Raw genomic sequence first — 13,275 nt, 5'->3', positions numbered from 1 at the left:
ATACAAAATAAAAGATAAGAAACAATAATATTTGAATAAATATTTAAGGAATGTAAGAAATATCTGAAATTTTATTTTACATTATTACTATAATTCACACCTAATTGACTTTTAGATTTATATTTTATTACTCAATAATATTTTTTTAGCTTTTAAATATATTTATTTTTTAGTATTAAATAGCACTTTTTTTTTGGCCCACAATTATGATGACTAAATACTCTACATATAAATAAATTAATACTTAATATGAAATATATTAATTTTGAGGAGACTTTTTCTCAGATATACTTAATTCCATTTGCATTTCTCCAAGTGACAACTGTAAACTATTACTTAAATTACCAACACTATCTTCTCTTGGTAATCTTTTACCAAAGTGTCTTTCAACCCATTTTAACATAGTTAATACAGAATCGGTGCTTGGTAAACGACGTTCAGCTGAGGTTTTTACTATTTGTGATTGAGCAACACGAAAAGTGGCTGCCATACCTTTTAATGCCTAATTATATATTAATGTAATAAATTAAAAGTATTTTTATCTATTAACAAAAAATTATATTACCTGCATAGCATCTTCATCAGTCACATCATCTCCAGCATAGATAATACGAATACGTTCACTCCAATCAAGTCCAAATGCTGTGCGCAAAATATATAGAGATGCACGACCTTTGTTCCATTGTACAGGAGGTTTTGCTTCAATAGCACAATGAGCTTGACCAGCTTTAAATCCAGCTTCTTCTATAAGACGTTGTGCAACAGATGCTAATTCAGGACGAAGATCAACAGGAACTTCGCGATAATGGAAGGTTAACAAAGTGCCTTTATTTTCTACCCATGCACCATCTTTACAAACCTATAATAATTGATTAATAAAACTTATTTAAAGATTTATTGATTCCATTAATCACAAAAATACTAAAAAGATTATATAATTGACATAATGATTGAATTGAATCCAAAAGAATTAAAATAATACAATTATTACTATAAGATTCATCAATTATGATTATATTGTATCACATCACATGTTTATTCTTTAAAATATTTATATTTAATTTCAATATATAGTTATGTGGATAAGATAAACATATTTAATTTTTTTAATTTTATCAAACTAAAATGACTCCTAAATATTTATAAATTTTACTAACTCATTAATTAAAATCAGCTATAATTAATAGAAATTAAATTAATCACTTGTTCTTGAAGAGATTTTAATAAGTCAATAACTTTAACTTCATATTCTTTGGGCATTGGGTGAACAAATCTGCTGCCATCTGGATGAAGGATTTCAAGTCCGTGATTACCCGCATATGTCAAACCCTCAATACCAACCTGAATAAAATTATAATTTCAGTTGTAGGTTATTTTTTAAATTCAATTTCTACTAGTTACCATATCTTTAACATTATGGACATTTCTTCCAGAAATTATAGCTATGTATACATCAGACATATTAGCCAATCTTTCAAGAACACTTTTAGTTTCTACAGGTAATATAGCCAAATCAGGATGAGGAGCTAGTGGAGCTAATGTTCCATCATAGTCTAATAGTAAAGCTAATTTATTTGTATTTCCAATGTATCTGTAATCAATTTTGTATTAAATAAAAAAAACTTTATTTATTTATATATATATGTGTGTGTATATGTATATGTACATACAGAGTGATCAGTAAATTATGAACCACTCAATGATTCGTAAAATAATAATTAGGATAATTTTTTTTTCATACTTTTCAATCACATATAGTTTTTTATTTATTCACTATAAAGTATTTTTTTATCTCATCTTATTTCTGTTATAGGGATATCAACTTTATGGAAACATATATATATATATATATATTTAGCTCATAAAACAGTAAATGACTAGTCTATAATAATTTTACACCAGTATTTTAGTAGTTATTAACATTTTAGAGTAATAACTGAGGTGAAGTATGGGTACTGCTATTTTTATTACTAGATATTAATTGGCCTCACTTCTTCTCTTACTTAGATAAAAAAATATTAATAACTTCTGAATACTGGTCCAAAAGTTGCTATTGACCAGTTAATATTTATATATTTAACATATAATACATATTTAACTGGCTTATAATAAAAGCTAGTTTAATATGTAAGTTTTTTACTTTTTGAGATTTTTATATAATTTAATTATCTTGTTTACATATATAATTCATATATAAAGAGTTTGTTTTTGTGTATATATAAATTTATAATACAAACAGGATATTATACCCATATAATATTAAGGCTATTATGAAGCTAAACAAACTAAAGGGAAAAAAACAATTTTCTTATTGATAATATTTTTTAAATAGTGTATTATTTATTTTTTAGGAATCTTGTAAATTAAAAAGTTGCTGATTGAAATTATTTACTAAAATAATGAGGTATGTAATGCCCATTTATTTGAGATAGTTCAAAAAAATGTTATTACTTTGATAAGTAGTCATCAAAATCTTGTAGAGTAACTGGTTGCATTGTTGTTGGAAGTACATCATCCCCATCTTCACTTATAAGTGTTCCCATAGCTTTTAAAAATGACCGCATCCAATAATCTACATTATGAATTTTTTCTCTACGTCTTAAACATCTCATTCTTAACATCCTTTCATCTTCTGGCATAGTTAAAGCTCTATGTAAGGTATCAGCAGCTTCAGTAAGTTCATATGGATTACAAATTAATGCTTCATGCATCATTTCACCGGCACCAGCAAAGGGTGATACAATCAAAACACCAGGAGGTTCTTTAATTTGACAAGCTACAAATTCCTTTGCTACTAAATTCATACCATCTCTTAAAGGAGTAACCATAGCAACTGCTGAATCTCGATAAAAAGCTGCTAATTCATCTTGACTAACATACCCATAAATATATCTGATTGGAGACCAATTTGGAGTAGTAAAACGTCCATTTATACGACCAACAAGTTGATCCATTTCTTCTTTCAGGTCTTGGTATTCTTTAACATCTGTGCGAGATGGAACAGCAACTTGCATTAGCGCAACTTTACCTCTATGTTGAGGATAACGTTCTAATAACACTTCAAAAGCTTTAAGCCTATGCACTAAACCTTTAGTATAGTCTAACCTATCAACACCAAGTACCAACTGAAGAGAAGTACTAATAACAGCTGGAGCTTGTTCGGCCATTTGAACAAAACGATCAAAAGGTATTCCAATAGGCAATGGACGGATACGTACAGTACGGCCACCATGCTCAACAAGTAAATTTTTGCGATCCACTCGACACCCCAAACGACGTTGACAACACTCAACAAAGTTCAAACAATAATCTTCAATATGAAAACCAACCATGTCACAACCTAAATAATATTGTTTAACAATCAGAACACTAGCATTTTATTTTGATAATTTAATTTTTTTTATAATGTAGAAGCATAATATCACAAAATTCACTAAGTTATTACCTAACATTCCTTGAAGAATTTCATCTGCCCATGGAAATAATCTAAATATATCCCAGGGAGGAAATGGGATATGAAGAAAGAATCCTAATTTAAATTTTAAATTTTTTTCATCAGCAGCCTATATTTTTAACAAAGGTAATAAATATATTTTACTGTTCATCAACAATTACTGTATGAATTTACATTTCTAATACTGTTTGCTGCCAACATTAGATGGTAGTCATGAAGCCAAACAAGAGGTGTCCCAGATTCTGTGTCATCAACTGATAAATTTTCCAAGGCACTAACTGTTTTTGATGCAAATTCTTTGTTGACAATACAATAAGACTAAAAAGATTGAATCTTAATTTTAAAAAATATTTAAAATATGTTATATACAAACTTAAGTTACTAAAAGTTCATCACTATCTCCTAATCCTCAATCTCAACTATTTGGGGTTAACTCAACTCTACCTTACAACTTGAGAAAATTTTTACACTGGCTGCTGACCTGAAGCAACCTCATTATGGCTAAGGAAGCCAGTAAGGGAGCAAAGTGTGTGTCACTGTTAAACCTCCCAAATAGTCACCCATCTGGGAACAAACAGCAAACAGCGCAAGTGAACATCAACACTAAAGGCGCGAATGAATAATCTAATGCATCACACCATGCCCCACAGTTACCATAAGTTAAAACGTTTAAATTCCTTGAATTCTTCACGGTTTTTAAAATAATTTTTTATATCTAAATTTTAGTATACATAATTAATTTTATATAAACAAGATGATTTTGTTGTTGTGAATCACTTAATTATGTGTTATAGGGATATGAACTTTTTAATGGAAACATACATATTTAATTAGCTTATATAATAGAAGATAATGTAACTAAGAAAATGAATCATCAATAATAATTTTTGAACCAGTATTTAAGAAGTTATTATCAATTTATGATAATAACTTATGGTACTGTTATTTTAATCACTAGCTATTACCCAGACGTACTTTTCGTCCCACTTAGGTATAAAAGTGTTAATAATTTCTGAAATATTGATTAAAAAGTTGTTATTGATTAGTGTTTTCTTAAATAGATAGATTTATTATTTTTAAATGTATTCATGCTCCTGTTAAAAAAATAAAGTAGCAATTCTTACAAAACATAAGGGTTGAACATAAAAAATATTTGATGATTGATAAATTGACAAAACTGTAATAGAAATTAAAACTATTTTTATTCCTCAATCAAGTCATTCACAACAGCAGAATCATTCTATATATTTAAATATAATTATAATTTGATCAATCCCTACCATTGGTTTTATTACAATTTGTTTAATAATTGTACACTTCAAAAAGGGGGGAGGATTGAGCAGATTTTTTAATGTCTAGTAAATATCACCTGACATTTCAGTGATTTATATGACTATTTAAAAATATTCAATATACTTTTCAGAATTTTGAGACTTGTGGCAACCATAATAAATTATAACTATAGCTTTATAACCTAAGTATAATGTATACAATTTATATTTATATTATTTAATTATTTATTTTACTAAATATTTTATTAGAAATAGTAAAACAATTTTAAATATTTAAAACACATAATGCCAAGAAGGGCCATATCCACAATATTATTTAAGGGAGGGAGTCCAAAATATATACTTATATATTTTTAGGTATTGCCCTAGGACAGTACCTTAAAATCAACACACATCTCAAAAAAATATTGCTTCCATAAAAAGGTGTTAAGCAAAAAGAAATATCAGTTTTGTTTATTTAAAATAATCTTAACAAATCAGTAAAATTTAAAATAGGCTCCTTATATCTATGGGCATCGAATTACTTTTCACTAGCATTCCTTAATTTGGCCCTGATAATAAGTAAAAATTTAAAATTATGCATGTAGCCTAACTAAATACAAATGCATGTTAAATATTTAATGCATGTTTAATATTGTGTTCAAAGGAATAACAATGATATAAACTTTTCTTAAAAAAATATATAATAAATACCCTATAAAAAGTTAAATTTACTTTTTTTAACCCAAAATACTGATTTGTTTGACACAATATTGAATCAAAATTTTACAATTAAAAGACCCCCTTTATTTCTATGAAAATATATTGAAATCTATATACAACAAAACTTATATAAAGGAATCTCATTAACAATTTTTAAATAAAATTTTAAACTATATTTACTTTCCAAGTATCCACAGAAAATTGTGCTCTATCAGGCATTGAATGAAACAAGGGCCAAAATGTCCCATTACAACAACCATTGTAATAACTATCAAATGTTTGAGAATCAAAATTTACTGCTACAACCTAAAAATTTACACATATATATATACCCAGGGTGTTACAAACATATTGACAGTGCTCATAACTTAAGATTAATTACCATAAAGAAGGTAATAATTAATTTTAAAAAAATTCAAAATGATAATTTTATCAAATATTTTAAGCATTAGCAGTTATGTTTGAGACATTGTAACAGAGTGATATTTTTATTATAACCTACTCAATTAATCGCAGAATAAATTTTAATGGATAAAGTTATATTAAAAATAAAAATGCTAATTACTAAAAAAAAACGTTTAACATTTTTTTAAATTCAAAATATGTGTTTCCATTTAAAAAGACAAAGTTCACAACATTAAAAAGGCATAAGGGTTATACTTCAAGAGTATTATATAGCTAATAATTTCAGAATACTATGTAACTAAAATCAACCATAAAAAAATGTTAAAAATTGATTTTATTTTGTGAGTAATTGAGTAGGCTATGATAAAAAAATCATTCTGTTTATATATAATATATTTTTTTAAGTATTCATGTATGTTATACTCTATCTGATCGTAATCCGGCTGTGGGTGTCATATCATTTGGATTTGATTCCGGTATTTTTTCTCCCTCTTCTAAATGCACACCAGGCCATCCTATCCATACTCCATTACCTTGAACAACTACTGGTGCTACAGCTGTTACTAAACCACCAGCACTAAAAAAATGTTAAAAAATATATTATGTAAATACCAATTAAGAGGCACTTATTTCTAAAATGTACAATCTTTTCCTGTTGAAAGAAATTTCAATACTTAAAATCCTGGTTATAATATTCAAGATCAAGTATAAACAACATTTTTACTTTTATATTATTTCAAATACTTAGCAGTACAACAGATAACATACCTATATTACATAAAAAAAACTTAGGTTATAATTATTAGAATTCTAAGACTTTTTTTTACATCATAAGAAGATAATTGTGACATATCTTATCAATAAAACTTTCTATTTTTTACTAATTTTAAAAGATTATAAATTAACAAATTATTTTTAACAATTCTTCTAACAGAATCAATAGTTCTCACATCTATGAAAAGTTTCATATACAATGAAAAAAAAATTGTTCATATTTTATAATTGAATTTACAATAGACATTTAAATGACAAGAGTTGCTAATGGGTGACTTCTTATCAAGTTTACATGTCAATATTATTTACCCTTATATTGTAAGCTTATTGTACAAAAAAGCAATTTATTTTTTACAATATATTTAAAATATTTTATTTAAATAAATATTCTTTAATATTTATAATTGACTTAAATATGAGCATGTCAATTTACACATACAAGTTGATTTTTTTACTATAACACTCAATTACTTATAGAATAAATATAATTTAAACACTTTTTTTTTTTTTGGTTATATTTAGTTATACAGTATTCTTGAATTATTAATTAACTATGTAATACTTTTTAATTTCACACATATTTTGAATTTAATAAAAATACAAAAGTCATTTACTATTAAATTAAAAACTTAAACTAGAGATGTGAAGATCACCTCTTAAAGAAAAGGGTTTAAGAATAAGTAGGAGTAAGACTGAGTATATAGAGTACGAGTTTAACAAAGGAGAACACGAGGTAAGCAAAATGAGGAGATCAGTGACAATAGACGAGGATGTGATTGGAGAGGTGGAAAGTTTTAAGTATTTAGGGTCATTTGTGTATAAAGCGGTGGTATTGACGAGGATGTAAGACACAGGATTAAGTGAGGGTGGTTGAAGTGGAGAGAAGCGTCTGGCCACTTATGTGATAAAATAATTCCAATGAAGCTGAAAGGTAAATTCTACAAGACTGTAGTGAGGCTAGCTATAATGTATGGTTCAGAGTGTTGGACGGTTGATAAGAAAGTAGAACAGAGATGAGAATGCTTAGAGAAAATAGGATAAGAAACGAGCATATAAGAGGAAGTATAGGTGTAGCGTCAATTATGGATAAGATGAGACAAAATAGACTTAGATGGGTTGGTCATGTTATGACGAGAGAAGAATCGAAAGCTGTATGAAAAGTTATAGAAATGAATATTGAAGGAAGAAGAAGTAGAGGAAGACCAAAAAATATATAGAGGGATGCTATTGAATGTGATATGAGGACAGCTGATGTGAGCGTAGATAATGTAGGAGATGGTGTCAAGTAGAAGTTTAGGATAAGGGTGGCCGACCCAAAGTAGTTGAGATTAAGTCGACGAAGAAGAAGAAAAATTGAGTGAGTTATGATAAAAAAATCACTCTGTATAATAGAACTTTAACAAAAAAAAAAAAAAACCTGACCACAGTGGGTCCAGTATAGATTTAATTTAATCTGACAGTAATTAAAATCATTATCATAAAAAACGTTTTGATGCAAATCTGTAAATAGTGTTAAATTTTAAAAAATTGGTGGATTATTCCAAAAGCAACAGGATCTCTTATTTTCTTATTTATATACTCATTACAAGTTTTATGATTTATAAGTGTAATATATGTATAAATATTTATTGATATTAAATAATTTAATATTGTAATTTTTACAGAGAAATTATAAAGTAGTTATTACTTTTATGACAAACGTATACAAAAGTTGAAGGTCTTGATGTAATACTTAAAAAATATTTGTTTATTATTTATAAATAAATTTACTGGTGTACAAGGAATTTTCATCAGAGACCAAAATATATATATACATTTCTAAAATCATTTTTACGTCGATTTCAAAATTTGCAATTTTTTACAAAAATCGTATTTTTTTTTTACATTTATGATATATATATTATATATCTCTAATACATATTATAAATATCTAAAATTTCAATACAAAAAAAAATTAAGTTGATTTGTTAATTTTTAAAAAAGTTATAGTAATTTTAAAAAAAAAGTGAAAAAATTTTCGAAAATTAGCGATTTTTAAATTTGTAATTTTTTTGAAGATTTCCCCCATTTACAGGGAACGAGCGAAATTTTTTTATTTTTGAGTGTAATGTCTTCAACTGGTTACGATTTCTGATAATTTGACGTATCGTTGAAAGAAATCGGTTCGATGAGAGTTGAGAATAAGTGATAACAGACACACACAAAAAAAAAAACTCACATCGTAGTAAAACCAATACCTTCTCAGCTTTGCATCAAAGCTAAAATTATCAATCATTTACATATAAATTGAAAAATAGTTCAATCAATTAAATACTATATCTATTAAAAAAAAAATGCAACCTTAAAAATAAATTATTTATACATAATTTATATATAGTTTATATGAAAACTAAATATTTGAATGTACAAGATTTTTTCTATTTAATAGTTAACTGATAAATTATATAAGTTAAATGATAATTTATTACTAAGAAAAATTAATACTTCAACATTACAGCAAAAATGTTATATTATTTTTAAGTCAATGACGTGGTAAGTGCTAAAAACTGTATTTTATAAAATAGTATCTATTTCCTAAAATCTTAAACCATTGGTCATTCCTAAAATATTATCTTACTAATATTTTATAACCTATTAGTAATATGAAAGATACATAACATGCTACTAATTTCAAGTTTTTGTATGCATATTCCCATACTAAATATTTTTTCTATAGTAATAATAATTATTAAAATATTATAAAAATAAAATATTTTAGGACAAAAAAAGCTTAGAAAAAATAATACCTTTATAAGGTATAGCAATTTATTCTATTTAATATTTTATATAAAATTAAGACTCTACAATTTTTGAAACTAATAATAAGCTAAATATTAAAAAAAGTACTTCTTGCTCAATAATAATTTTAAATAATATGTTGACAAGGTCAAAACATATATTTATATTTAACACAGTTGGTATTCATCCAACATACATAATTTTAAATAAAAATTTCTCACATGATTAATCTATGATAATAGTTTTTCATCAATAAGATTAAAAATTTACAATACATAAAATACCTAATATTAAAAATAATTTATTATATTAGCTAATAATTTAAGTATTCTTTTTATGAACATTATCATTAAAAATATTCATAACTTATAATTTTACCATAAAACTATTTGTAAAAATAAACTTGAAAAGTCTCTTTGTTATTTAGTTTGTTTTGGGGGTAACAGTTGAAATTTAATAGAATCACCTTTCTGTCTTTTTTGAACAACTCTTGAAAATCCTTCAGTCATTTTTATAATATTATCAGCTATTTCATTTGATGAGTCGCCTGTGATTGTAATTCTTACTTCATAACATTTAAGTAACCATTTACGAAAATGATTTACTTTGGATTCTAGATCACTTTTTCCAATACGACTAGAAATTATAGCAGTCTTTTCCCCTTTTAATTCATTAAATTTATTTTCTTCATTATTCAGTCGTTTAAATTTACTGTCATCTTTAAGAAATTGAGTAGTAGTCATCATTTTAAAAACTGGTCTTTGAGTTTTAGTGTCAAAATCTATCACCTTAACTAGTTTAAGGCCTCGTCTTACAGAAACCTTACTTGCTTCATCTAATGTTACTATTGACAAGTTGTTATCAGGACTTATTAAGGTTATTTTAGGTATTGGTGCTGTTTTTGGTCGTTTTTTTTTATTTATTTCTTCATTATCTTTAGTTGCATTCAAATTGAGATCCTGTTCTATTTTTCTGTACTTTAAATTTTGACACAAAATAATACTTCGAACTGATTGGTTATAATAAACTTCAGACTGTCTTAGTATTATAAAAGATGAGTAGGTAAAACTTTTAAAAAACATTTTCTTTTGAATTCTATTAGCTATATAATTTCAAGAAAAATTGTAAAACATGAGGTAAAAACTGTTTTAAAGAAAATGATAATGGTCCACTATAGCCTTATCAATTATAGTTCACTACAACACATTTAGATAAAACAAGTGCAACATAGAAAAACATCTTAAGATAAATTTATGGCAATTTACAGGTATTACATTTTACAAATTTCATACCTTGCTTTTCTTTCCCATTTTTTCGTTTGATCATTTCTTTTAAGAATAAATGGAAGACGATTAGCAACTACAATGAGTTTTCCTGAAGCCTGAATTGACATTTTTTTGAATTTTACGTTTTAAACTGACGTAATCTTAAAAAAATTTTTAAAAAATGAATTGACTTTTACCAAGTATCGCGCATACACAGACAATTAAATGTTGACTAAATATTAATTCTATGTTTTAACTGGATAATAGTTTTAAAATTGCAATGCTACGTATTTGAATAACAACGCCCTATATATATTTATCTGAGAGGGGATTAATGTATGTGTATGTGCGTACATAACATGTTCATGTATTTAACGTACAAACAATAAAAATATACCTGTAGAAATACGTGTTAAGTACTTAAAAATGTAAAATCCACAAATTGAGCGTTGATATGTTATTTTGTAGTGATGCACAACAACGAACTTACTGGATTGGATGATTGACAGAACAGCTGTTCAACGTGTGACACCGGTGTAGTGGCGGTCACTCAAGGACGCGATTTGAAAGTTGTAGTTGTTTTATAATTAAAATTTTCTTTAATAACACTTTCGAAAATTTGTTTAAGCTTAATAATGCATTGATCGTTTTTAAAAATTACTAGCGTTATTAAATGTCATAATAATAATTATTGTCAACCCCTAAAAATTACGTAGCATCTACCTTACTTTAGATATAAATTAAAAATATAAAAATTTTGTCAGAAATATACAGAAAAATTTTTAATAACTTATATTTTATAGTTGTATACAACAGTTTAATGATGATGATATCGTTTGAAATATTTAAGAAGCATCCATACTAGTGATGTTACTAATAGTGATTTTTAAAGTCCAACCGAACATTCCAAATATTTAATCGAGTTTCAATTTTAAAACATTTTTTACTTCATTCAACAAATTCTGCGTGATATTTTAAAATACTAGTTATATTTTTACAAGGAAAAATTTCGATTCGAATATCATTTATTCATACTTCCAGTAAGTTTAAAGTATTGACTAGATGAGAAGTGCCAATGCTACTATTTTTATCAGAAGATATTACTCTTCCTCCTGCCTAGGGATAAAAATGAAAATGACTTTCGAAAAACTATTTCAAAGTTGGGTTGACCAGTCATTTTCTTAATTACATTATTTTCTATTTTTTAATCTAATTAATTTTGTATGTTGCTATAATAAATTATTATTTTAAGAGAAATTGAGTGTCTAGCGTTAAATGAATCACTTTATATAACACAAAAAAATCTAATAAAATTCCACACGCAATACCTTCATGCATATAAAATTTTATATCATTTTTTTCTTTTTAAAAGCTTATAAAACTGTAAATATGTAATACTATATATTAAAAAAAAATAGTTCTACCACCTTCAACAAATATCCATATAATTTTTTTTAAATGTAAACATATAGTATAAAATATATCAATATCATGAAAAATCATATAATTAAGAAAATGACTGGTGGATAACAATTTTCGAACAATAATTTTTGAAGATATTAACATTTTAGAATGAAATCTGGAAATGAAGTGCGAGTTTGATAACATTTATAAATATAGGCATTCTGTGTCACCCGATTCCTCTGAAATAATTAATAATAATAAAAAAAAAAAACACTTTAACTTTAATTTTAGATATTAACAATTAAATTATAGTTTTTTCATATATATAGGTGTTCAATAAGTAAGGAAACAGGTTTCTATTGTTCTCATTGTTTATTAAAATTTACCTGTTTCCTTATTTATTGAACATCTGTATATATATATATATTTATATACAGAGTGATCCATTTAACATTGACCAGCAAATATCTTATCTTATCTAATATGTGTCTTTACGAGCCATCATAACCGCTGCAATTAACTACCTGTATTACAAGTCTACCCGTTTTATACATATATATAGGTAAAAAAAATCAAAACTTTAAAGTGAAATAACATGCAAACTAATCGACTTAAATGAAAAATTCAAACGCTAAAAATTATAAAAAAAAAACTCTATCAATATATCTAACTAAAAATATATGTTTCCATTTGAAAAAAAAAAGTTGGTACCCTTTTAAGGCATAAGGGATGAACCTAAAAATTATCTGATCATGGATAAATGTAGAGTTTTATGTAACTAAAATAATTAAAAAAAAAAAACCCAGCACAGGGGGGTCGCGGCACAGTGGTGACGTGGTATAGATGGATTAAGTATAATGATATCTGACAGTGATTAAAATCACTATCAAAAAAAAACGCTTCGATGCAAATCTTTAGATAGTGTTTAATTTTAAAAAAATTGGTGGACTATTCCAAAAGCTACATTATCTGCTAGTTTCTTATTAATATCCTGATTACGATAAAGTATGTTGAATGAAAAAGGGATTATTAAAAAATATTATTTCTCATAAAAAAATAATGTTGATCCATACACTTTTCAATATGTCATAGCATTATAAAGTTAAAAATGTAAAAAATAAAATCGAGAATTTTCACACAATAATAGCATTCGGTAGCCATTTTCACCGTGAAGATAAAATAAAGTCCGAAATTTTTTTTT

The 13,275-nt window shown here is 25.9% G+C and overlaps 4 protein-coding genes across 4 annotated transcripts in view; 1 reads left to right on the top strand and 3 right to left on the bottom strand.

Moving 5' to 3' along the window:
- Positions 1-51: 51 nt before the first annotated feature.
- On the bottom strand, positions 52-11,193 carry LOC126902117 (uncharacterized). Its single transcript, XM_050679145.1, has 11 exons — positions 11,068-11,193; positions 10,698-10,831; positions 6,277-6,430; positions 5,629-5,754; positions 3,629-3,772; positions 3,446-3,563; positions 2,452-3,340; positions 1,402-1,591; positions 1,204-1,341; positions 566-859; positions 52-502 (listed from the first exon to the last, which is right to left on the bottom strand). The coding sequence occupies exons 2-11, from the start codon at positions 10,796-10,798 to the stop codon at positions 260-262; spliced, it is 2,397 nt and encodes a 798-aa protein (XP_050535102.1). The 5' UTR covers positions 10,799-10,831; positions 11,068-11,193; the 3' UTR covers positions 52-259.
- LOC126902706 (uncharacterized) lies at positions 9,687-10,487 on the bottom strand. Its single transcript, XM_050680278.1, has one exon. The coding sequence runs from the start codon at positions 10,485-10,487 to the stop codon at positions 9,825-9,827; it is 663 nt and encodes a 220-aa protein (XP_050536235.1). The 3' UTR covers positions 9,687-9,824.
- LOC126902453 (protein mothers against dpp-like) overlaps positions 11,149-13,275 on the top strand; it is an 11,817-nt gene continuing 9,690 nt past the window's right edge. The window contains exon 1 of the mRNA XM_050679759.1: positions 11,149-11,239. The gene's annotated coding sequence lies outside the window, so the exon portion shown is untranslated. The remainder of the gene's footprint in view (positions 11,240-13,275) is intronic.
- LOC126902497 (intraflagellar transport protein 57 homolog) overlaps positions 12,175-13,275 on the bottom strand; it is a 5,702-nt gene continuing 4,601 nt past the window's right edge. The window contains exon 10 of the mRNA XM_050679862.1: positions 12,175-12,313. Within this exon, the coding sequence (XP_050535819.1) occupies positions 12,301-12,313 (13 nt within the window). The 3' untranslated portion in view covers positions 12,175-12,300. The remainder of the gene's footprint in view (positions 12,314-13,275) is intronic.

Source organism: Daktulosphaira vitifoliae, unplaced genomic scaffold, assembly GCF_025091365.1.
Source record: "Daktulosphaira vitifoliae isolate Bord-2020 unplaced genomic scaffold, ASM2509136v1 Scaffold_1, whole genome shotgun sequence".
Taxonomy (NCBI): Eukaryota; Metazoa; Arthropoda; class Insecta; order Hemiptera; family Phylloxeridae; genus Daktulosphaira; species Daktulosphaira vitifoliae.
Note: the sequence above shows the minus strand (reverse complement) of the source record. Positions and strands in the feature narration are given on the sequence as shown.